Source organism: Falco punctatus (genome assembly GCF_963210335.1).
Source record: "Falco punctatus genome assembly, chromosome: 1".
Lineage (NCBI taxonomy): Eukaryota > Metazoa > Chordata > Aves > Falconiformes > Falconidae > Falco > Falco punctatus.
Window position 1 is genome coordinate 37380 of NC_137580.1, and position 23452 is coordinate 60831.

General features: G+C 43.2%; 1 protein-coding gene across 1 annotated transcript; it reads left to right on the forward strand.

Moving 5' to 3' along the window:
- The first annotated feature begins 2132 nt into the window (after window positions 1-2132).
- LOC308070838 (heat shock factor protein 5-like) lies at window positions 2133-21636 on the forward strand. The gene is made up of 5 exons (XM_080405444.1): window positions 2133-2187; window positions 5413-5569; window positions 10516-11034; window positions 15737-15896; window positions 18915-21636. The coding sequence occupies exons 2-5, from the start codon at window positions 5555-5557 to the stop codon at window positions 18992-18994; spliced, it is 774 nt and encodes a 257-aa protein (XP_080261570.1). The 5' UTR covers window positions 2133-2187; window positions 5413-5554; the 3' UTR covers window positions 18995-21636.
- Window positions 21637-23452: the final 1816 nt, after the last annotated feature.

Genomic DNA, 23452 nt, shown 5'->3' on the forward strand with positions numbered 1-23452 from the left:
AGAAGCAGTTGACGGTACTGCTCTCTGCAGCACCGGCTGGCGTTTAGAGCAGAGTAGGGTATCCCCATACTCTTGGTTACTGTGTCGGGGTAGGAACCGTCATCTAATTCAAGTGGTGTTTTCCGTGATGTGTGTGGAACTGCACGTGCAATACCAAGAAGACAAAATGAAGCATCTGAGAAGGGATGGAACTTATTTCAGTAGGGAGGCTAGGAAGCATTTAAACTAATGATTTGATGTTAACCTTGTTAAGGCTAAGGTGAGTCATTGCAGACTTCAGTGACGTGGTTTGTCTGATGTAATGCAGACCATTGGTAAAGGAAATTATGAGAAAGAGATGACTCTTTCATTTTTTGTCCTCTGTTTTTATGGCTGCAGTTTCAGAGTTTTTGCTCTAGGAGTCTCATTTTCTAGAAAGACAGAACAAGGAAAACATTGGGGTTTCTATGCAGTCAAGTTCTGACAGGCTGACAATGCACTCTGCGCTCTGTACTGACTGTTTAGGGGCACGTCTGTTCCCAGTGTCTTGCAGGGTTGTAACGCTCTGTTAAACATTCAGGAACAATTCCTGGACAGCAACTGGAGGTTGGTAACTTGGCATCCCGTGGTGTCTTGTTTACGTGTTAGAACTAGATAATCTTCATGTCCCTATCCAAAGGTAAAATATAAACAAAAGAATTTTCATACCCCTGCTCCTTCTCTGTTTATAAATGGTGAAAGTACTGAACAGGAAATAAACGGTCCTATACATTAAGTCTTAGCAAATCTTCAGGGTCAGCTGGTATTTATTTAGTGATTCTTAATGATTAAATGGGAAATTGCAGAATAATGACTGTATGTTAGTGATTTCTTGAATTAGTTTTCATCAGAGGAGTGCAAGAGGTAAATGTGAGGCTATTTTTAAAAAAAGAAAGTCCTTTTGAGTGAGAATTGGAAACTACAGGTCTGAGAAAGCCTGGCTTCTAGATAAACCCTATTGACGTGAACCGTCCTGAAACTCGTAATTCTCATGGCTAAATGCAGTCCTGCAGGGGAGTCACAAATGCAGTAGTTCTTGCAGAAATCAATGAGCACAGGCGTTTGCTGTGTTACTGTCAGTGTTTCCACAAAGTCACCGAAACAGAAATTGAGCTGTCATGGTATAAAAGCAAATACCATTTCATGAAACAGTAACTGTCTGAGAGAGGAAACTATAAAATAATAGAGAAGAATAAAAGGACTATCTAGGAAACAACAAAATGGCAAAGTCTGGGATATTTTAGTCTGCACTGAACTAGTTGAGCTGACTGCGAAAAAAATTGGCTTTGAAATTTTTTTCTTGACCAAATAAATGACTTGTCATAAAGTACTTGCAAAGTCCTTTGGAGGATTTTGACATTGCCCTTCCCTTAGCTGTTTGTGAGCTGTCAGTAGTGGAATTTGGTCAAATCTTGCTTTATGATGTCCCTTTTTTAGAATGTATTGTCTGATTTAACACACCGTACTTTCAAAATTGCTTTTGTTTGGTTTAGTAAGTTACTACGCATTTTGATTTATAGCACATTTCTAAATATAGGTAACTCGTTACTGCCAGTTTAAGGAGATTGAGTGCTACGCAGACACCTCTGTGTTGGCGCTTCGCTCGTGTGCCACACAGCAGTTACTGCATGCTCGGGTCTAAGAGTACAGTCTCCTTTCTGGATTAAGTATGCTGGAGCAAAGGTCGTCTTCCCAAATCATGTTGTAGAGCCTTGGCTCCTCATATTGCCTTTCTTTGCCTGTGAAAACTCCTTTCCTTAACACTTGTTTCGCTTTATTTTGTACCCACTGCAGGACTGCTGACTGTAGGACAGTTTCATCAACTTTACGGTCAAGGTGTTTTCTCTCCTTACTCCTACATGGCAACCTCGTGCCAAGCCCCCAGCACTTTACCAGCACAAAGATTAGCTCCGACTCCAGTCCCTTCCACTTGGATCCAGCAGGGACCACTTGGGTTGCTGCCAGGGCAAGGGGCTTCCCCAGCTTTTCCAGATAAAGGGACTGCCTTTCCTCTACTCCAGACACTTCCAACAGGAGCCACGTACACGCTCCAGCCTGTGGCTTCTCTTCCGCCACTTCAGCAAGGGACCCAAAGTGTTGCCACATCCATTGCAAATTGCAGCAGCTCTGCATCTTCAGTGCCGTACTCACAAGCCTGCTATCCAAGAGGTATGAAAAAAATTTTCTGCATTTGCTTTTCAAAAATAGATTTTAAAGTGAGACTTTCAAATATTTTTCTACAATACTCCGCCATGTGTATATCTCAAGTGAGAATTAGAAAGTGTCAAGTCTAAAAGGAAGATGGACCTAAAGCAAAAGGAGTTTCTGTTTGGTATTCGTGTCCGTCCTCCAGATTTTGTGTGTCCCCTGGTGATTTTCTGGATAGCCTTTCTGTTGAGGTGAAAGGGCGAGGAGAAGAACATTTGTCCAAAACTAGTCGATGTGAGGCTAACTTTCATTTTTGTTTTTTTAATTAAGCAAAACTTGGACAATGATATTAAAGCACTGAGACCTTGTTAAGAAGTAGTATCCTAGGCCTTGGTCTCATGTTTTTCCAGGTTAAGGTTTTAAACTCAAAGATCAGTCAAAAGTATTGTGCAGAACAGGGGTCCTCAAACTTTTTAAACAGGGGGCCGGCGTGCGGATTAGATGGCAGGAAGTCATCTGCGGCTGCTTGGTTTCCCCCTCCAACCCCCGGCGGGGGTGGTGGTGGTGTGGGGGTTCTGTAAATACGGGGGGCTGGATTGAGGACCCTGGGGGGCCATATCCGGCCCGTGGGCCGTAGTTTGAGGACTCCTGGTGTAGAATATTTCATTCTGCTCATACTATTTTTGTATCTGAATTTTTTTTCTTGCTTAGCTTCTTTATGTTGTATTTTTTGATGCACTGAAGACTAGAAAGTACAAAAGTCTTGGCTCCTTTCTTTTTTCTAAATTATTTCTGCCACAACTGTCAGTCTCACTTAATCACTCAATTACAAAATAAATCAATCTCACTTAAGTGTTTTTATTCTTCAGAAGAGGAGTTGAAGCAAATTACTGTTCTTTTCCTTGCCCTTACCTTGAATGGGAAAAATCACATGATAGGGTATTTTCTGGGGAGTGTTGGTGTATTTGTGTGGGTTTGTGGTGTTTTTTTTAATTTCCCTAAAACTTCTGAAATTCAGAACAGTGACTCTTGCCTTGAACAAACTAAAGCTCAGTTATTATTCTTTCCTTCTGCCTGCTCCTCCTTTGGCAGCCGCACCTTCACAAAGACAGCTATCTATCCCTGTTTAGAAATCCTACACAGTGAAATCATTAAATCTTTTGTGCTTCTCTTCTGAGACCTCTGCTGAGAACATTTCAGACAATAATCAACAGTTCCCGTAACGTCATTTTTGTCAAGGAAGGGTTCTGAGGAGCTGGGCATTTCTTGTAGACACACTTAAATGTTTAAGAGACAGGCAACTCCTGCCACGTGCTCCTTATGCAGAGATTACTGTGGTGGCCAGAGTGTGGAGCCTGCCTTACCAGCTGCTAACTATTAAGTCTTCTCCCAGGAGCAGGTGTCCTGAGAATCATAGAATGGTTTGGTTTGGAAGGGGCCTTAAAGATCAGCAAGTTCCCACCCGCCTGCCGTGGGCAGGGACACCTTCTATTAGACCAGGTAGCTCCAAGCCTCATCCAGGATACTTGCTTCATTAAGGTGGGAGGTGGTCCCTGCTTTGCGTCTCTATTGGTACAGAGCATAGGCTGAAACTCATCATGATGAATTGTAGTTGTCTCTGTCTCAGCTAAGGCCCCAGCCCTCTCCCGTAGTCAAGGGAAGGAAAGGGGCGTCTCGGGTGCGATTCATGTAGCTCGGTTTACAGTTTGTCTTGGGGTAAGATTACTGGTGTCCTGGAAGTGCCTGTTTTGAAGTACTGCCTGCAGGGGAGCTGAGGGAGACCAGCGTAGATTTAGACATGAATATGGAGATCTCTCTCACTGGATGACGCTCCTTTTGCTTTAAGTTTAAAGGACAACTTGGCTATGTTGCTCAGGTAGAATCTTCTGGGGTGGGAGGTGGGTGTGAGAACGCAGTGAAAACATACCAAATTTTGCAAGGTGTAATCAAAACTAAAATACAGAAACTTAGGGAACCTGAGGCGTTTGAAACCTCCAGTGAATTAATTAGCGTTTCTGAGAGTGTAAGTGACATTTCACTGGAGTATGATAAATCTTTTAATTTTCACTGTCACTCTAGGACTGTCTCAGTGGTTTTACTTCTGTGCCTGTGTATCTCTTAATCTCTCCGCTATCCTTTCTTCTATATATTATAACATACAGAATGCTGAAAGCGTGTTTCTTCATATGTCCACATGAAAAAGTCTGGTTTCCTTCATCATGAGAGCACAGCAGCAAGATTAGTTTGTTTGGAAAGTGATAGTTAACCTTAAGATACGTATTTAGTAAGTGAGAGAACTAAAGAATGTATGTTCAATCTTATGCTTGACTCTATTCATTTCACTTTTGAAGTCCCATTAAATGAAATCAAAGTAGAACTTTGTCAAAAGATTTCTTTTTGTGTGTATTCAAACTTGTTTGTTAACTTCCGTGACAAAAAGATTTCCCTGGTTTTTCATTATGATTCTTATTGAAAAGTCAGTAACATAAAATATGCTCATCTAAGTCTTTTTTTTCCCCACTAGCCTTAGACCATAATTAGTTTAAGGATTTAGTTCTGTTTACTTTCAACTATCTGCAAAACCTTTGACAGTAGTAGAATCGCGTCAAAGAAATGCGTTGAAGCTTTATTATCCGAGAGTGTCTAATAATGAAAAATCAGTCATGGAGACCATGTGAGACATATTAGTTATTGGTGCCACCTGACAGTGCAAGTCCAGTCGCGCCTTTTGAATGCATCTGTGCCTGTAGGGTTCATTTACATAAGAAGACCTTTCTGGTGAGTGGTAGTTTAGGAGTAGTCATGATATTCTTCGGAATGATACACTCTTGGTAAGATAATTCATTTTCTTTGTAAGTCTTAAAATTCACATGGTTACAAGTGTGTATGAACACCTAGGCTCAGCTATGTGAATACGCTTTCTGTGGTGTATTGTGACAAGAAACTCGAGCAGCCAAATCAGAGAGGTGATACTAAGACACAAAAGACTCTGATTATGAAGTTTCTGCATGTATGTATGTGTGTGTGTTACCAATTTTACAATATATATTTTTAATGTATTTATACATATCTTAAATATTTTTAAGATTAAGAAATTGGTCTTAAAATGACTTGGGAGGTAACAATAAATTTCTGGAATTTCGTTTACTGTGTGATTATTGAAATGTTTAATCAAAGTAAGCAATAGAACTCTGCACACCAGACACAAGTTCTTGCAGTCTGACAGCTGTGTTTGAATTCTTGCAGCCACACCACAGAGCTGTTCAGCAGCAGCCCACACAGATCCTCTGGCTGGCTGTGCTGGTCCTGCTGCTTCAGCGTGCACCCACAACAGCTTTGTCCAGGTGAGCGTAGCCTACTGAAAGGAGGTGAAAGCGAAGGAGACTGTATGAATGAACTGCAGGTTTATACACTTGTGAAATTAAGGATATAAATTTGAAAATGGATCTGCTTGATAAAGTGAAAGTGATGTGGTTTACAAATACCTATTTCAAAGAACCACTGAATGTTAAACGGGTAGTTTTGTAATTCAGGTTAGGTTTCAGGGTAGCAGCATAGTGGGTGTCCTCATCAGTGGAGTGTTTTTGCTTGACTTCACCAGAATCACTTTTAGTTAATGAGCCTGCATTTGTATTTGAAGAATGTTCTTGCCTGGACAAAAAGAGATTCTTTAATATTATGAAAATACTGAGAAGCAGCTCCACTTCTTTGTCTCAGATAGTTTCCTGCAGTCCTGAGTTTGATTTGATGAACGAGAAAAACTAAGGTGACTTTTTGGAATGGGCCCCACCTCAGAGATCTCTTATTAAAGATAACTCCAGTGCTTCCTGTAAAATGCGTTATGTAATTCTAGTGGAAACTGCACCTTATTTGGAGGGCCTGGCTTATCAGATATCAGAAGATCTGAAGTAAAAATGCAAGAGCTTCCTTTTTTATTACAGCATAACGCATATACTTTTTTCCCCTCACAGAGGACAAGCGAAGCAAGTTATGCTTATGCGTGTTGAAAAAGGGTTGACCTACCCAAGCTTGATCATCCAGTTTCCTGTCTTGCAAATATCAACCTTTCTCTTTTATTCGTGACTTCTTTTAAAAAATAAGCTTATCCAAGATGGGCAGGTTATGGCCAGGATAACACGTTAGTGTAAGGCTATAAATAGCCAACAGCCAGTCATGCCGTCGATATTGTAGTATTTATTTTTCGCACAGTACATCTTTGTCCTCTCACTTTGATTGTGAGCTGCTTTTTTCATCCAGGACATGAGGATCCGTCTGAGCGATGGGCAGTCACAATTAAATAGCTTATCTCGGAAGGCCGAGATCCATGGGATAGTAAATCATTCGAAAGGAGTTGTCAAAGGTGGTGTTGTGGCTAGATTGAAGGATAATATACAGTGTCCAAAGGGTCTAGTAAAAATCAGTTGTTTGGAGAAGCAAGTCCATGGGCAGTGTGTGGAGTCAGAAGAGCTTTAGGCCACTTGCTAGTGGTTGCTTTGTTTCCTGGAAACCCCCAGCAAAAAGCTGCCGAGCATCTGGGCAGACTGCAGGAAGGCGATCCTCTGCGTGAGAAGACCAAAGGCGAGCAGTGCCCTGTATCAGTTCCACCAGGTCAGTAACCGGCTGTCTCTGAGCAGGGTAACACAACTATCGTACCGCGTGGATCAACGGGACTTATAGAGATTTCTGAGTCTTAGCATAGCATAGGTCATTTCTCCTGGAACGTGGTGACAGGCTGTGCAGGTGGTACAGAAGACAGCAGTTTGCCTGCGGTTCTTGCTGAGCTGTGGGGAGTAATCAGTTTGCCTTTTGTGTGTTCTGGGGCATATACTTCCCCAGACTTCTGCTGGGGGATGTGGCAAGCTGCAGTATTGAGCATCCTGCCCTGTTGGTGTATTGATCATCCATCAGTAACCACTTGCACAAATCCTCAAAAGTGGTAAAATTCATCAGCCCTGGCTGACTAAGCATTTTTATTGTTCTTCACAAAAAATAGAACTATTGCATGGTATATTTCCTATCGTTCCACTCAATACCTTCTACCAGTTGCAGGAATTCAGTGCGATGCTGTTGAAGCGTGGTTTGCGGGGCACTTTAGGCTGTTTGGTCCCGCTGTGTGCTGCTAGGTAGGAGTGGCAAAGCCTATACGAAACTGCTGGACCAGTCCCGAAGACAGCGAACCGTATCGGCATGCTAGTAGTCAGCAAGCTGGTTACCAGCCCCGTTTCTGTTGGATCCAGACGGTGCTTTGTGGTCTCAGAAGGAAAAGCGGGCACTCTTGGACAAGGAAGCCTAAACCTTGTGCTGTTCCTTACTGGGTCTTGCAGAGAGCATCACTTTTAAGTTTAGGAGAGATTTAAGACAGGTGGAGTTTCTGGGTCTTGGAGGCCAGCTGCTGGGCTTGTACAGTACACACCTGAGCTGCTGAAAGTGTTAGGTGACCCTGACTGGAACATGGGCAGACCAGGCCGGTAACTTAACTGGTTGGTTGGCTGCAGTTTGCTCTCCAGAAAAAGCTACAGAGAATTACTGCGTGGAATGGCAAGGGGACATAGGTGGTTATACCCAGACATGGTGGCTGATGATGGTGTATCTCACCAGGTTTCTGAAATCGGGGTTTCAGAGGTTTGTATTACACTCTCATCACGGTTGGTTACAAAACAGGGAGCTCAGGTACAACTTCTTACCCATTTTTCATTTGGGTTCTCTCAAGTGGGGTTTGGATTAGTGTGATGAATCAGTATCCTTGGGTAGGAATGAGTCTTTTGAGAGACCTCCTGCTATCTTCTGCAACAGCAGTGCTGGCAGCTCACAACCATTAGCTCAATACTTCCCCACTGCTTTTATCATAGATGTGAACTGAGGCTACATATTGGATTTCAGCGATTTTTTTAAATTTTTCTTTTCCTGCCCCCACCTCATTTTGTTTTTTTTTTAATGGCAGCCCTGCTGTTTGATTATTGCTATTACCATGGTTATTAAGCTGTCGGTATTTCCTTGTGGAACTGAAGCGAGAGGTAACGGGAAGAAATAAACATGCAAGAAAAAAGAAGAACTTTCTGACCTTAAAAGCAGTCCTAAGTAGTTTGCTTTTATTTGTAATAAGGAATGATAATCAGCCATGTTATTTCAAAAAGAAATCAAGTCTGAACTAATTCCGATTGCCCAAGCACTCAAGCCAGATTTGCGTAGTCCTAGTGGTCCCTGAAAAGGTGTGGTTGTGCTTTAATTCCTGCACATGCTATGCTAATCTTATAAGTGAAATGCCCATCTTCTCTTTCACCACTTCTGCTAAGTCAGACCATTTTTCCTCTTGAGCTTGAATGACCAGCAAGCTATTAGTCTTTCAGGCCCTGACTTCTCAATCTTTTATCAGTTTTCCTTGTTCCGTTGCTGCCTCCCCCCATCCTTCTCCAGGTGAACTAAAAGGATTTAAATTGTACCTTTGCGTGGCCCCTTTCTCCTGTTGGAAATACACACGAGATCCTGTAGTGCATCCAAGAGGACAATATGTGCTGTAACAGCTTCAAGCTGAGGTCCCCTAAGAAGAGGCAGAAAAAGATTCAGTATGGGTGGGTTAGTTCATTGGTTTTTGGCAGGGATGATCTTATTCCTGGATGGTTTGGTAACCCAGATCTTACTTAAAATCCTGACTACTTATGACAGTAAAAAAGCAATGCAACAGAAATGAAACACCTTGTTAACATTTTAAAAAAAATAGAACTGAAAAAAAAAATGAGAGGAATAATGTTTGAACCTATCTCATAAAAACATAAAGGTGGCTTAGCCTTTAATAGAAAAGACTTTGCTTAACTTAACCTGGAATTTGAGAAATTTATGTTTTATTTCTCCCTCCATTTCCCCCCACCCTCCACAGTTTGTGGCTATCTACAAACTGGCACATCTACACTAGGACTTGCCTTCACACACCCAGGAGACAGGATCTCATCTCTTTGTGGTATCTCCTTCAGGGAGAGACCAAGTCCTTCACTGGCATTTGATCTGATACGGCTTTCCTAGTAGGTGATCCTGTAGCTTCCTGTTCTCTAATTTACTCGTCTCTGGAAGTAGCTTTTCATTAACCATGAGCTCAGCTAAAAGGTCTAAGGATAGTCAGGCACTAAGGACTACTCCTTCATACTGGATCCCTTCCAAAAGAAGGCTGTATTTTAAATAGACCTGAGTTTCTGTTCAACATCATTGTATGACTTGTATTTGTCAGAAGAAATGACCCTTCTAGTGTCCTTTGACTGAGTCACCTCCAGAAGAAGTAGCAGTACAGACACTGGCTGTTAAAATGTCATCTATCATTTCACTTGGGTAGGACTTGCTGCTTTGGAAAAACTCTTTCATTGTCTTCATTCTGTTTTAAAGGTTACTCGATATATATGAATGCTACTAAAAAAATCATCACTGGATTGCTGATTGTGTCCTGTCGTCCTGTGATGTCATTACAGTGAAAAATTTTAGTAGTGTTCAGACCTGATCTGTGATGGCAAAGGCAGAGTCTCTGTAGGTTCTACAAGAAGTGTTTCTGACCTGAAATTCTGTCGGGTTTTTATGCAGATTGATGCAGACTTTGAGTTGTGCCTTTGTGGGACACTGTCATGACCGGAGAGTCCAGATGTGAGGCTGTGACAGGCAGGGCAGTTTTGCAGTATTTCCTTTCATCGGTATTTGAACTCCCACTCATCCTGGGACTGGGGCATCCCTGGGGGGCACCCCTTGTGTCGATGTGCCTATGGACAATCACTTGAGGAGGAAAATGGTATTATTGGTTAAGAAGCGGTGAGTTCCTCAAGTTGTGTTGTCCATATGCACATTTACAGCATATGGACCTTTCTCTTTTGCTTAAAAATGTTGTGGGTTATACTGATTTTTTTATACAACAACAGGAATGCTTGAGTTTTAGAAGGAACTGAAGGCAGGTGGATTTTCTCTCTCATTTTCTATTACGTATGTGGCACGTGAAGAGGGTGGTTCTAGTGTACCCCCACAGGTCCTACTAAGACCAGAAGTCTCTGATTTGAGTGCTTGGGTATATTTAACACCTGTGGTGCAAAGGGTGTGCAGACAATGCATCTGCAGGCATACACCAGCTCCTGGTAAGTAACCTTCTCTCCAGGATAGACCATGAATAGAAGAAAGGAAACGTGCCAAGAGTAAGGTGGTTAATGAAAACCAAGACAAAGCAGTAGCTTTTTTCTTTTTTCTTCTGGTTAAACTTGCTATTTTAACTGAGAATAATGGACAATCTTTCAAGCTTTTGGATAAATGGATAAACAGAATCAATACACATCCTGTCACGGTAATTTTTTGATACAAAAGTTCACTGCATTTTGTTTTTTCCAGAATCCTCCAATGCAGTCATCTTACGAAGCTGAACTGATGCCGTCTGACTGGCTATGTAATATATCTGAAGAAAACAGGAAGGCAGAAGTCAGTCTTGAAGCCACGTTTCAGGTTGCCGCTGAGGTGTGTTCATCATGCAAAGCTGAAAAGGTGGGAGTGGCACCTGCAGAGAGCCAGTATTCGATCCTGGAGTTTAATGGAAATCAGGCACTGCCTGTTAATAGTTACACACCTTCTTCAACTGAGGAAAGCCAGCTGGAACGTCTCACTCCTGTAACTTCAGACACATCATTTCTGGTGGAAGCAGATGGAGCGCTGGATTTGTCTCCATTACAGCCTTCTGACATTCTTTGTGCTGCCGATACCACTCTGTCTATAGAAACTGCTGCTGCTGCTAAAATACTACAAAAACTTCTGACCGCACAGGAAGCAGATGAAAAATGGAGCAACGAACCAGATCACCGCCCAGCTGAGTTCTCCCTCGTGTTTTTTCAGGAAGAATTGTTCAGTCCAGAGCAGGTAAGGGGTAAAGGGAGGTAAACCAACATCTTTCTTGAGGTAACTATATTTGATAGTAATGCTAGGGTCTGGACCGATAGCTTTTCAATATTCTTGCCTGCTTAAGAACTGAAGGCTTCTTTAATTAAGCTTTTAATGGACAGTGAAGGGTTTGCTTGGTAAAGCAAGGTATAAAAAAGAAGATGGAATGAAAAAGTATCCCATGTTTCCCATGTTAACGAGCATGACATGTGTCAGCCTGTTGGCCGAGTTAGGGTGCTCATTTGCATGGGAAACATGCGTAGTGCAGGTGTATTCGTGGTGATGAAGTGGATGCTTTTTTAGGTTGTAACATACCATCTTTAATCTCCAACAAAGAAGAGTATTTTGAGAATTTCTGCTGGAGGCAGATTTTTGCTTAAATTTAGATAAACGGTTAGATTGTTTCTGATAAATAGTTGTTAAGTTCTGTTTTCTGTGGAAAGTATAGTTTATTGATATTTGACTGGTATAAAGCATCTTCATTGGTTTATACTTTGTGGTGTACAACAAGTTGTAATTGTACTTCAGTCTACCTGTACCTGGTCTTCCTGGTATGTAAAATTGTAAGTCTCATGAGGGGTGAGGGGCATTCTAGATGTTACTCTGTTAAGGCAGCAAATGTGTGCTCTGCTTTTGTTTTGAAAACAAGGTAAGCTCAGGAGATTGACTGCATCTGTTTCTGCTGCATGAGACCTACCTTGCATGTAGGCACTCAATCTCATTTTTGTGTGTGCATTGAAGCTACTGTTTTATTGTTCTGTCGGTAGCTTGACGCCTTCACTGAAGTTTCTAGATCGGAAATCATCAGCTGGCGCAAACCTCCCATTGTTGCTTTCGGCGTTATAAAGATTAGTCCTCTTCCTCTTGGGTATCTTTCTAGAAAGGGATGTGTATTCTGATCAAGCCTCTGCATAGCTCAAGCCTAGACTAGACTGTTCTGCTCAGTACCGTGTAGGGAAGAGCACATCCCTGTGCTAGTGCATAGAGTTGGCAGTACTCCTTAATTGGTGCCCACTCATTATATTAAGTGTTGACCGCACTTTAAATGTTGTCAGTTTTGAGAATTTTTGAACTGCATTTTTAGAATGATAGGTTGTCCCTTGTTGAAGGCCTTTGGAGTCCGTGACCCAAACTTCCTTGTCAAGAACTGGGGGAATTAAGCACACGAACCACGTAGTTGTTTGGGAGGGAGGTTTTGTATATTTGTGAGAATCCTGATGTTGGTCCTGGACTGTAACTGGTTAAATAACTGGCCTCATTTTTTGAGCAATTGAAAAGCAATTCAGGGAATGTTCAGCGTTTTGTTTGACAGATTCCTTCTTTCTGTTAGAACTACTCTTCAACTAGTCTCCTCCTCCCAAACTCGGGAGAGGGAAGGTTAACTTAACACCCTGCTTGTCCAGAGCCTGGGGTCATGGCAGGTGCAGAACTCTCCAGAGGAGGCTTCTGTGCCTGTACGCCTCACATCAGGCTCCAGCACAGTTTTCTTCCTCGTCCCCGAATCTGGAAGCACTCAGGCTTTCAGTGCCTGTTGGTACCATGTGTTTTAGAGCAAGCTTATGACAGAATAGTGGACGTGCACAGAAGACCGCTCTATTCCTCTCTATACAAGCAGAGGGGGAGCAAATTCCTCCACTGTTCATACAAGAGCATCAGAACAGCTCTGCTGGGTCAGATCAAAGGTTTGTCTTGCCCAGCGTCAAGTCTCAAAACAACAGCTGTAACCTGATGTGTAGGGAAGAGCAAGAACAAGGAGCGCAAACAGAGCAGGGCATTCCTGCTTACACATTCCAGCTACTTTCAGCCCGAAGACTTGTGACGATACAGTGTACTTCATCTCGGGTTTCTGCTCTGTGGACTGAAGTCAGCCCTTGAAACTGTCGGTTTTAGCATTCGGGACCTTTTGACCAAGCTGGTACTGTTCTGTTTTCTGTTCCATTCACAGTATTTCCCAGCATTTAATAACTCTTGTGACCAGCACTGAGCCTTGAACTGTCTTCCTCATAGAAGTAACAGTTTAGTAGAAACCTGCTTTATTCTGCTTTCCCGATTTCCTAAAAGACAGCAAATTAAAGAGCAGCTCTTTATACGAAAAGAGTTAGTACATTCAACAGTTCAGATCCAGCGTTGTCCTCTTAGCCTCAGTCAATTTCTGTCCTAGACTTCTAGAGGCTTTGGCCTTCAATGGGCATCTCTTATTCCACTCCTACTCCTAAGAAATGTTTTATTTTCTTGTTAAAGTGGAAATAGAACATTTCTGTAATGCTTGATCAAGATGAATTTGCCTCCAATTTCGTTCAGTCTCCTTGGCAGCATACCTATGTGAAGGCTGAAACGCTTGCTTTCTTTGGGGAGGGTTAATCCAGCAAACCCCATTCATGTGAGTTGCTAATTTTAGTGCCTCAGCTTCCCATCATGGTTCCAGCTGGGTATAGGTATAGTCCAGTCAGTGTCTCGTAAGTCGTGTAAGTAGTGAGATGCAGCAGTTTTGGCGTTTTTCAGTAACTGAAGTGAAAAGGCAAAACTTTCACGTCTGTCAGCTTTGGTAGCTTTGCTTGATTCTCTGCCAAACAATGTTTCGGACTCTGAAGTTGCAGAAGTATTAGACCTGAGTGGAGGGTCTGTCCACAGGTGCGGTGAATCCATGGTCAGAAACATGCTCGCTTAAAAGACCAAACAATAAAAAAAAGGGATAGCTTGGGAACCAGACTTGTGTGGGCTAGGCTGATGCTGTTAGGATGAAAATGGTATTATTACCTATTACATTAGATTACTGAAGAGTTGGTGTGTAAGATTCTATAAACACAGTGATAAAAAGAAATCTGAAAGGGGTGCTGTGCAGTATGACTGCTCTTCAGTTTCCACACACGCAGCTGTGAGGGTTAAAATTGGACACAGCATTGGAAGTACAGGTTCACCAGTGAGGGGGAATGACATTTCCTCAGTTTGCTGGCCATGCTCGTCCCGGTGTAGCCCAAGGTGTCGTTAGCCTTACTGGGCACTGCAGCATCCCCAGGTCCTTTGCAGAACTGCTAGTTAGAGTGTCTAGACTACTTTCACCACATAGGCTAGTAACAGTGTCTTAATAATGGTGGTCCCAATATGCATGTTATTTGTTTTTTCTTTATCAGACACTGCAATTTGGTTTCTACATCCCCTGCCTGGTATTGCTTTTCATTATTCTCTTCTTTTTAAATAATGAAGTTTGCAGAATTGTTTCTAGAGCAGTTGTCTGGTGGAATATCCAGTTTAGAATGCTTACCTGAGAAATCTTCCTTTCTCTCACTACTTGATGAAGGCTGCTCACTAATTTTTCTAGAACTTGCTATTATGTAAATGTCGCCAGGAATAGAGAAGTCATCATCACTCATGAGACTTGGATTCTAGCTGGTGAAGGTAGTGACCTACAGCCTGCCTTCCTTCTTTGTTTTTGTGCCTGGGAAGGGGTTGTGGTTCAGGCATTAGACAAAAGGCACTGCTAGCCACGTGTTTTTCACGTGGCCTTGTTAACAGTACTAAAGCAATACATCCAGACAGCACATTTCAAAGAGGAAAAAAAGAGTCAAATGGGTATCCAGCAAGTGCAGGAGGTGTGTGGGAGGGAACTAGTTCTCCCTGGAGTACTCCATTACTGTATTTGCACAGGCCTTTTTGAATGTTATTATACAACTTTGTCAAGCAATGTATGTGTGTTTCTATTGATACGTATACACATAGCCTGTTATATACTCAACATTGAGTAATGACAGACTCAAGGTGGTGAGCGTGATTTTTGGAAAGACTATCTTATTACCAAGTGTGACCTCTTGTCTTCTGTAAACTCACACATAATGGTTTTCAAAAGCTTTTTTTCCCCTTAATAGAAGGAAGCATTGCAGGCTCTGAGCAGTCATTCATCTTTAGGTTATTGATGGATGAGATATTTGCAGAAGAGATGACTATTCTAGAACAGGTGATACTGTGAAAATTTTTCTGTCTAAAGGTAGATTCCAGGTGCTTAACTTTGGGCCTGTACTGCCTCAGTGAAAATGAAACAGAACTTGGTTGTTCGGGCCTTTTTTTTTTTTTTTTTTTTTTTTTTTTAAGCTACAGGTTTTTGCCACATGATCATGGAAATGTCCCGGTTTGCCAAATGGTTGCCTGCAAAATACATGTAGAGCAGCAGCAGAGGGCTCTAAAAAGCAAGCAACACGTTATAACTTAATGTCTTAACGACTGGATGGGGTGGGGTGAGATTCCCAACCAGAAATGTGTGGTTCACATGTGGTTCTGCATCACACAGCTCTGTCAAGTTGTTTGAGCTAGATCTGTCATTATTATTACACGTGCTGGTAAGAATGAGTGCACCTGTATTTCTTGTAGCTAGTTTAATAACTGAGGGAAAAGTTCAGACTGTGGGGACATGTACCCTAACTTTGTGTATTCTGGTTTTCTGATCTCATGTTTTGCTTAATATGATGTTTTGTAAGAGGTTGTTTCAATTTAGCAACCTTAATTCTGAGTTAAAAACACTTACTATGTCAACTGTCTAGGCAGTGTTCACCACCTGTTAGATGCCCTTTTGGAGTGGAGAAGAATAGCTTTTATTTTGTTTTATTGGTTTTATATTAGTTTTATTATAAGATAACATTGAGTGATCTTTGGTTTTATTTCTTTTGTTGTTGTGTTGTGTTTTTTTAAGGAGAATACTAGTGTTAAAAGTGAATCCAGGTCATCGGAGACAGAAGAGAGACAATTCACTTCAGGAGCTGAGCCTGTGAACGAATCTGTAGAACAGACAGATTCATCTGTAAAATCTTTCTCCCAGAAAAGACGCAGTTCAGACACAGGCAACTCTCTCGGTAAGAAAGATTCTACGTTTTCTCAGAGATTACGGTGACAGCTGCTCTGAAACTAACTATTACAGAAAGGGGAGAGTAGAAGAATTTACTTGTTGTCTGCCGTGTAAGTACCTCATTGTTCCTTCAGTTAAAATACTAAACTTGTACAACCTCTTAGTGTACTTACCAACACACTTCAATAGAGACACTTATGCTAATTACTCTGATGTGGGAAAGGGTATAAATTACGTAAGTAAATAAAACTTGAAGTTCTGGGAGTTGTGCCAGAAACCTGGATGTCACAATATTGAGATTAAGTCCATAGATGTGTTTGCTGGAGGGCGACAGTGCTGTGAAGGAAACACTGAGTAATGAGGTAACTATGGAAGTTCCAGGGGCAAAAACCACCGAACTGATGAAGCTAGTGTAGAAGTCTGAACTCTTTGTCTCAGATCACTGAATACATTGTACCAGTCTGGTAGTGTCCTGAAGCACGTGAGAAAAACAAGCCGCAGAGTATCTGAGGCTAAAAAAAACTTCACAAATCTAGTAACTGAAGGGAAAACCTAAATGTCCACAGATTAGAGAGACATAAGAGGACACAAAAAGTACTTGGGATCCATTCTAGAGGGGAATTTGGTTCAGCTTGCAAGTCTCTAAGAGGCTGTTTCCCTCACAGCTGTTCATCAAAGAGCCGATGGTAGAGTTTGAAGAGCTGTTGCTCACTTCAAAGGGTAGTTTCTAGATTCCAGATCATGATGCTAGTTAATAGTTCAGCTCATAATGCCCATCAGTTTCAAACATTTAAGTAAGGAATAAAGTCTTTCTGTCAGGAAGCTGAGAAAAAAGGTGGGATGCCACCTTGAAAAAAGACAATTTTTGTTTAAAACATATAATCGAGAGTTCTTGTTCAATTACTTCCTGGTATCACAGATAACTAGCAAACTTCTCAGCTTTCATATCTGAAGCAAAACATTTGCTTAACGTGCCAGTTGTAAAGTTATGTACAGGAACATGTTGGAAAGCATTCCCATGGGATTGTTCCACAGGGATGAAACACTGTTATGCTAACGCTAATTAGCAACAATTGGCATAGTCTGCTCTCTGGGAAATGTGACGGTCATCCAGGCCTGCATCTCCACGGTTGTACCTTTGAGGCTTGGTGTGCGTGTTAAGGGTAGAGATAGACAGCACAGCGGAGCCAAACGTGATCAGGCTCAAGCTAGCCCAAAGTCAGTTGGGTGCGTGATAGAAGCCTCCAAGCTGGCATAGCCTGTCGGCTGCATGTCAGCTGTAAGCCTGAAGCAGGCAGGCTCAAGTGCAAGCTGACTTCTGCTGCTCTGACTACACCTTTGTCTGTCAGCACCTCCTGTCCTCTGTGAGACTTTGGAAACAACTTCTTTTTTAATCTCTCTGTGCTAAAATGCATCACGATGATTTCCAGGTGTTTCTTGGCAACTTGCCCTCTGAGTGTGATGGAGTCCTCTCTGTTTTCCTGTTTTCCTTTGGGCACTCCTTTGCAAGTTTTCTGAGCCTGCACTTTGATACATACACCCTGCTGTGAAAAAGGCTCTTCTTCCATCTATTTCAGTAGGCTGGTTTTTTCTATGTTAATGTCACGTTTCTTTAACATCACTTTTCTTTGTTACACGGTGACACCAAGTTCTAGATACCACACAGCGAGAGCCAATATAATGTGGTACATTTCAGTGACTGGGAGCAGCTCTGAGCCCAACCCAAGGTGTTAATCTGTAAAAACGCACCAAGAATCAAACCCCCGCCTTTGTGGAGAAGGCATTGCTTCCCTCCAAAGAGCTGGACTGGACTTCTTTGCATTTCACAGCTGTTCTGTAGCAAGAAAAGACGAGCGTCTTTTCACTAAAACACCGTCCCCAGGGTTTCCCTCCATAGCTGCCAGCCCATCTCTGCAGCACCATAAATCACCGAGATAGGTTATCTGCTTCCTTCAAATGGAAAACCAATGTATTTAACCAGCCTTCTCAGCTAAATTCTAGTTTACCAGTTTTAAGACCATTCTGCCCAGCAGAATCTAGATGAAAGGTGTCTCTAGTTCATTGTCCTGTCTCCAACAGTGTCTTCGGCATTTCTGTACCATTAAGCAGAAAAGGCCTCAGTAACCTTCAGTTGATTTTTAGAGTCCCTTTTTGAAGCTGTGCAAACATTTAGCATCCACTGTGGGTTTTGTAAGTTAATGTCATTAATGCAGATTAACTACACAGCGGGTGAAGAACCCTCCTCTTCAACTACTTCTGAGTCCTCCCGGGAGCCAGAGTCTGCTACAAAGGATGCAGAACTTAACTCGGCGCTAAAATACATCATTGCAAATGATTACGGGCTGTGTCATCTGTTCCCTTCCCACTCTTTTTCTTGAGAGGCGATGGGTATGGTGCTCTAGCTCCTGCCGTGTTTATCACACGGAGGTGCAAGGAATAGTTCACCTTTCAGGGACTGCTTTTTTTCAGCCCCAAGCTCGCTCTTAGGACATAGATTTGAAGGTGCTGATGATGCATCTGCTTTTCCCACTACTTTCTAGCTGAGCTCGTCTGTTAAAATGGGAGTTTTGAAATAAATCTGTCCGCTTTTGTTGGCAGCATACACGCTTGCAACAGGAGTCCTTTTGGACTTCACAAAGGATTGAGAGGAACTCTGTAAATACTTTGAGTCCCCTTCCCCATCTCCTCTGCATTGTGCTCCACAGGTACACTCGGCTAGTGAGCACAGCTGTACTGGACCTAATATCTGTGGCTTGTGCTTCCTCTTCTAAAAGAGCATGGGAGAAGGACCAGATTCTGATGGGAGGAATTTTTGTTTGCAGCCCGTCTTTCTGGAAATAGGCATCTCAGAATGGAGCAGGGGGAATTTGTTACTTCTGGACTGAAGCATTTAAGCTGATGCTGAGACATTAAGGAAAAAAACTTTCTTTCTCGATGGCTGACCATATCTTTTCTGTGAGTCGTCTAGTCCTGCAAATAATCTGATGACTGTCTCTGACTTTTTTTTTCTTTTTTATGCTGCAAGGTGCCCTAGACATTTACCACCCACTCCCATGCCGCTGCAGTTGTGTCACTGTGCGTTCTCTCTCATTCCCTCCAAGGTAAATAGATTTCTAGGTGCAATTGCTACGGGCAAATCTTCACTCAGGCAAGGTCTCCCATGCTGTCGTCTGTTCCCTTGAACTATTTCCTGCACCTTCCAGCCAAAAATATTGTTAACGTTCATTTAGTTTTCCTATCCGGTCACAGTGAGATCTCTTCCTACAAAGGTGTTAAGAGTTAATGTGGGGACAGGCCTGGCCCTGAACTCTTGAACATCGGTGTGAAGCCCAAAGCGAAGTTGCTCTCAGGAGTCCGAGCGGCAGCTGCTTGCTCCAGCTCAGTTGCCATTACCTTGACGTCATTATATATTCATTGAAGGCATTTCAAATTGCCTGTCCTGGCAGTCTGCTCTTTGGGATGAGTGGGTGTCATACCCTGTGTCTTAACTTGCCGTAATTTAGAGGTGCATTGTTACAAGCCCCCTCATTTCTCCATCCCTATGCGTTTTCAAGATGTGTTCCCAACAGAGTCTGCTTTGGCAGGAGGCAGGTGTCAGAAAGTGCAAAAGTGGTGCCTATTGGGCAGGAACTCCGTAGTACAGAGAACGAACAGAGGCTGGAAGATGTGAATGTGTTTGTTTAGAGGTTAAATTTCTTGTGGGTGATGTTTGCAGTGGTAGCGCTGTTGTGACTTTGTCGGGGTACTTGTTCGCTTTCTTGACCTGCAAGATCTGGCCATACGTGGGAAGTATCTCTGTTTTGCTGTGGATCGAGGTAACTGTCAAAAAAGGAGCCTCTTGTCTGTCCTCTCTGTGAGGCCACGAGTTTTTTCTGGGATCCTGGCGCTGGCTGTGGGGTGCTTTGAGGCAATTGTGCCTTTTCTGGGTAAACAAAGGGATATGGCACAAGCAGGTCAGGCCTTTCTGTAGATACTGCCAGGGGCTTATAGTAATTAATGTTTGGCTTTTGGTATCCATGGTGGCAAAGGCATTTCTAAATAATACATACTGAAGAATGGGAGCACTTTTCTTATAATCTGCTTTGGGTTTTTATATTTAAATTTTTGAAAAATTGGAAGAATTCCTGTTTCTTTAAACAGTAGGCCTCAGGTGATCAGGTTATAGTCTGACATTGAAAGCATATTTTATAGTACCTGATAGAAATGAAATTGCTCTGTATGCTGCCAAGGGAAACATATCCGAGCACTGATAGGTGCTCAGTATTCCCTTTTCTTCCTAGATCTCCGTCTGCCGGTGGATGTACCTCGGAAGCGGGGGTGCTTTCTGGAGGACGAAATAAGAGAGTGAGAAGTGGGTGACAAATGTGCAGCAGCTGCCAGCTGGATTTCCCTGTCAGACTCCAGCAGCAGTGGAGCTTTGCCCACAACAGCCACTTTGGATCATTTCAGCTGTGTTTAAAAAAAAAAAAAAAACAACCAAAAACAAAACCAAAAAAACCCCAAAAAACCTCCAACAAAACACCAAAGACCACACACAAAAAAGCCCAAAACAAAACAACAAAAAACCAACAACAAAACCAGCCCCACACCACTCTATTTTTTGCTTTCTTTTTAACTTGGTAGGGTATTGTTTAGTAGGCCTCTTTCATTACATTTTCTACCCGTCAAGTTATAAAGCACCGAGTGGTCAGAGTAATTAATATGAAGTAATTCCTTAGCTGTTTGTATTCTTTAGATTTGGAAAGTCTGAACTTTACAGGAACCCTTAAACACTTTCTCGAGACATCCTTACTGGGAAGCAAATGGCTTTTAGTGCTCTGTTAGGAATCTGTTTCACTTATTTATTTATCTATTTAACGTTGTTGGGAGCTACAGTATGCTCGGCATAGGTGGTGGTTGGTGCTCTCGCTGTCTTTGCTTGCAGTCGTACCGTGGCCCTTTACTGGGGATCGTGTATGAAACAAAAGCATTGGAAAGTCGCAAGATTCTGGGTCTGAATGGGTCTGAGATTTCAGGAGAGCAGCTAAAGGAAAGATGAGCTAATTTTCTAAGTGATTAACCAAGAAACCTTCTTCCTTCCTGAACCAGCTCTCTGTTTCACCGGCAAGTGTATGTATGTCACAGCTGCTGATCTTTTACGTTCCTGGGGAATTCTTCTGGTTTAATAATTTCCTTTTGATGCTAATGGTATCTGTAATGATAACTTATTTATTATTCTAGTACTCTGTTCTAATTATGTCTTGAAAATATTTTTTAAACTTTTAGAGGAAGATTGTATTTATCTTGATAGCAGATCTTAAGTTTTTAATAGCTATACATTTGTGTTCATGTTAAAATACTGTTTGAAGGATAAAGGGGGCACATCCTCTACTTGTGGTGTTCAGGAGATCCATGTGGAAGAGCGCCTGAACCATCCATGTAATGGCTTCATGCGTGTTCATACGAGCCAGCCCTGAGCGAAACGCACGAGAAGGGAGCAGAGAAGCTGTCAGGACCGCCTCGGCTTGTGTAGCTCCCAGCTGTGGCCAGGATGTGCTACGGGAGCACCGGGCAGTAAGATGAACTGAGGCGAAACCTTTCCTTACAGCTTCTGTAATGAGATCTTTCTTAACCAGTAGTAACTTCTGTAATAAGGTGGTTTGTAACAAGATGCTACTTTTTTAAAAATAACTTTTGTAATAAGATGTTTTGTAATAAGGTATTTTAAATAAGTAGCACCTTCTGTAATAAAGATGTTTTTACCGACAGTCTTGTTACCGGGAGCAGGGCGGGATGTGGTTTCCCGTGTGTGCCCTGTTGTGCCCCTGCCCAGGCAGGGTCGGCCTCAGGTGATCAGGTTCTCGTCTGCCGTTGGAAGCGTATTTTGTAGTGCCCGACAGAAATGCGGTTGCTCTGTACGCTGCCGAGGGAAACATACCCGAGCCCTGCTGTGTACTCAGCGTTCCCTTTTCTTCCTAGATCTCCGTCTGCTGGTGGACGCACCTTGGAAGCGGGGGTGCTTTCTGGCGGTGACAGACGTGCAGCAGCTGCCGGCTGGCTTCCCTTGTCAGACGTGTAGCGGTGCTGCAATAAATGGAGCTTTGGCACGGCAACGGGTGTCGCATCGGTGTTCTCGACGACCAAGGGTGAGCGTGTCACAGCTGGAAGAAACAGCTGCTTCCTGTTCCAGCGGTTCTTGCTGACACGTGTATCACCCAGCGGCTGCTGCCCGGCGGAGCAGTTCCCAAGCGGGCGGCCGCTCTTCCTTTGCGCCATGTCCCAGTTCCTGTGGGGCGGCCGCGGCAGCGAGGGGGGGGTGCCCTGCGGGGGGGCGGTGTGCGGGGCTCACGCTGCTGCGGACACTCTGCTCTGCTCCGCTCGGCTGCGCTGCCTGCGACGGTGGGTGCTGCCCTTGATGCTGCTGGGGGCTCTGGGCTCCGCTCGCACCTGCCTGCCTGCTGCCTGCGCGCCGCGGGGCTGCCTGCTGGCTTCTAACCCTTTGTTATTAGAAATACCGACTGGGGGGGGGGGGGGAGGGGGAGGGTTTAAAAACAACGACCAGACATCACCAGACCCACGCAGTTTTCTTAAGCTGCAGGAAGTAACTTTGGCCCAGGATTTACAGCCCAGTTTCCACCCGCCCCAGCCCTGGGCTTCCCGGGCTGCAAGCACACGTTGCTGGGCCAAGTTGAGCTTCTCATCCACCAACACCCCACAGTCCTTCTCCTCAGGGCTGCTCTCCATCTGTTCTCTGCCCAGCCTGCGCTTGTGCTTGGTATTGCCCCAGCCCACATGCAGAACCTGGCACTTGGTGCTTCTTTCCTACTTTCCATTAGATCTAGAGATGTGGGTAACTTCCCTTCTACGGAACATGCAGCAAGAGCACTATGTCAAATCAAGGTTCTCTCTCTTTGACTTTCAGATTTTTTTCACAGATTGGTACTTGCGTAATGGCTGCTTAGAAAAGAAATCTTTGCCCAGAGGAGCCTGCTGTGTGGCCCAGCTCTCAACGAGGTGTTCAGGCCTGGACATAACTTTTAATACCAAAGTGCAAACCAGTTCTGTTTTGATGGAGTTCTGAGAGTTCTGCCACCGTTTAGGTAACAGCATGAAACGTTGGCATGTGGCTGAACTTTGTTGATTCAATAGCTGGTAAATATTCCCTGGCCAGCCTTCCAAAAGTAATCTGCCCAGGGGGATGCAGGAGGCTTGGCAGCAAGTAAAGCAGGGCTTTGCAGGGTAGGGGGGTGGTTTCTCATTGAACGCGTCCTCAGGGAGACTGACATGTTTGAAGCAAACGGGAGGCTGGTGGAATAGGTGCACACAGCCAGTGTGCGTGTTGTAAATAGATGTTGTGATTGCTAGCCTTAGACTCTGTGTTAGCAATTACTATATCCAAATATAAAAAAATCGGAAAATATCAGAGCTGCACAACAAAGGACAGCCCTGGGAAGCACAAAAGCCAGGAAACAAAACCAGTGCATTTACAGGTACCTTAACTCCGCATCTTCACGTTATATGGTTTGCTGTTAGATGCTGGCAAAACAGAGTGTATTACTTCTGGAAGAACTAAATTCTGCAGCA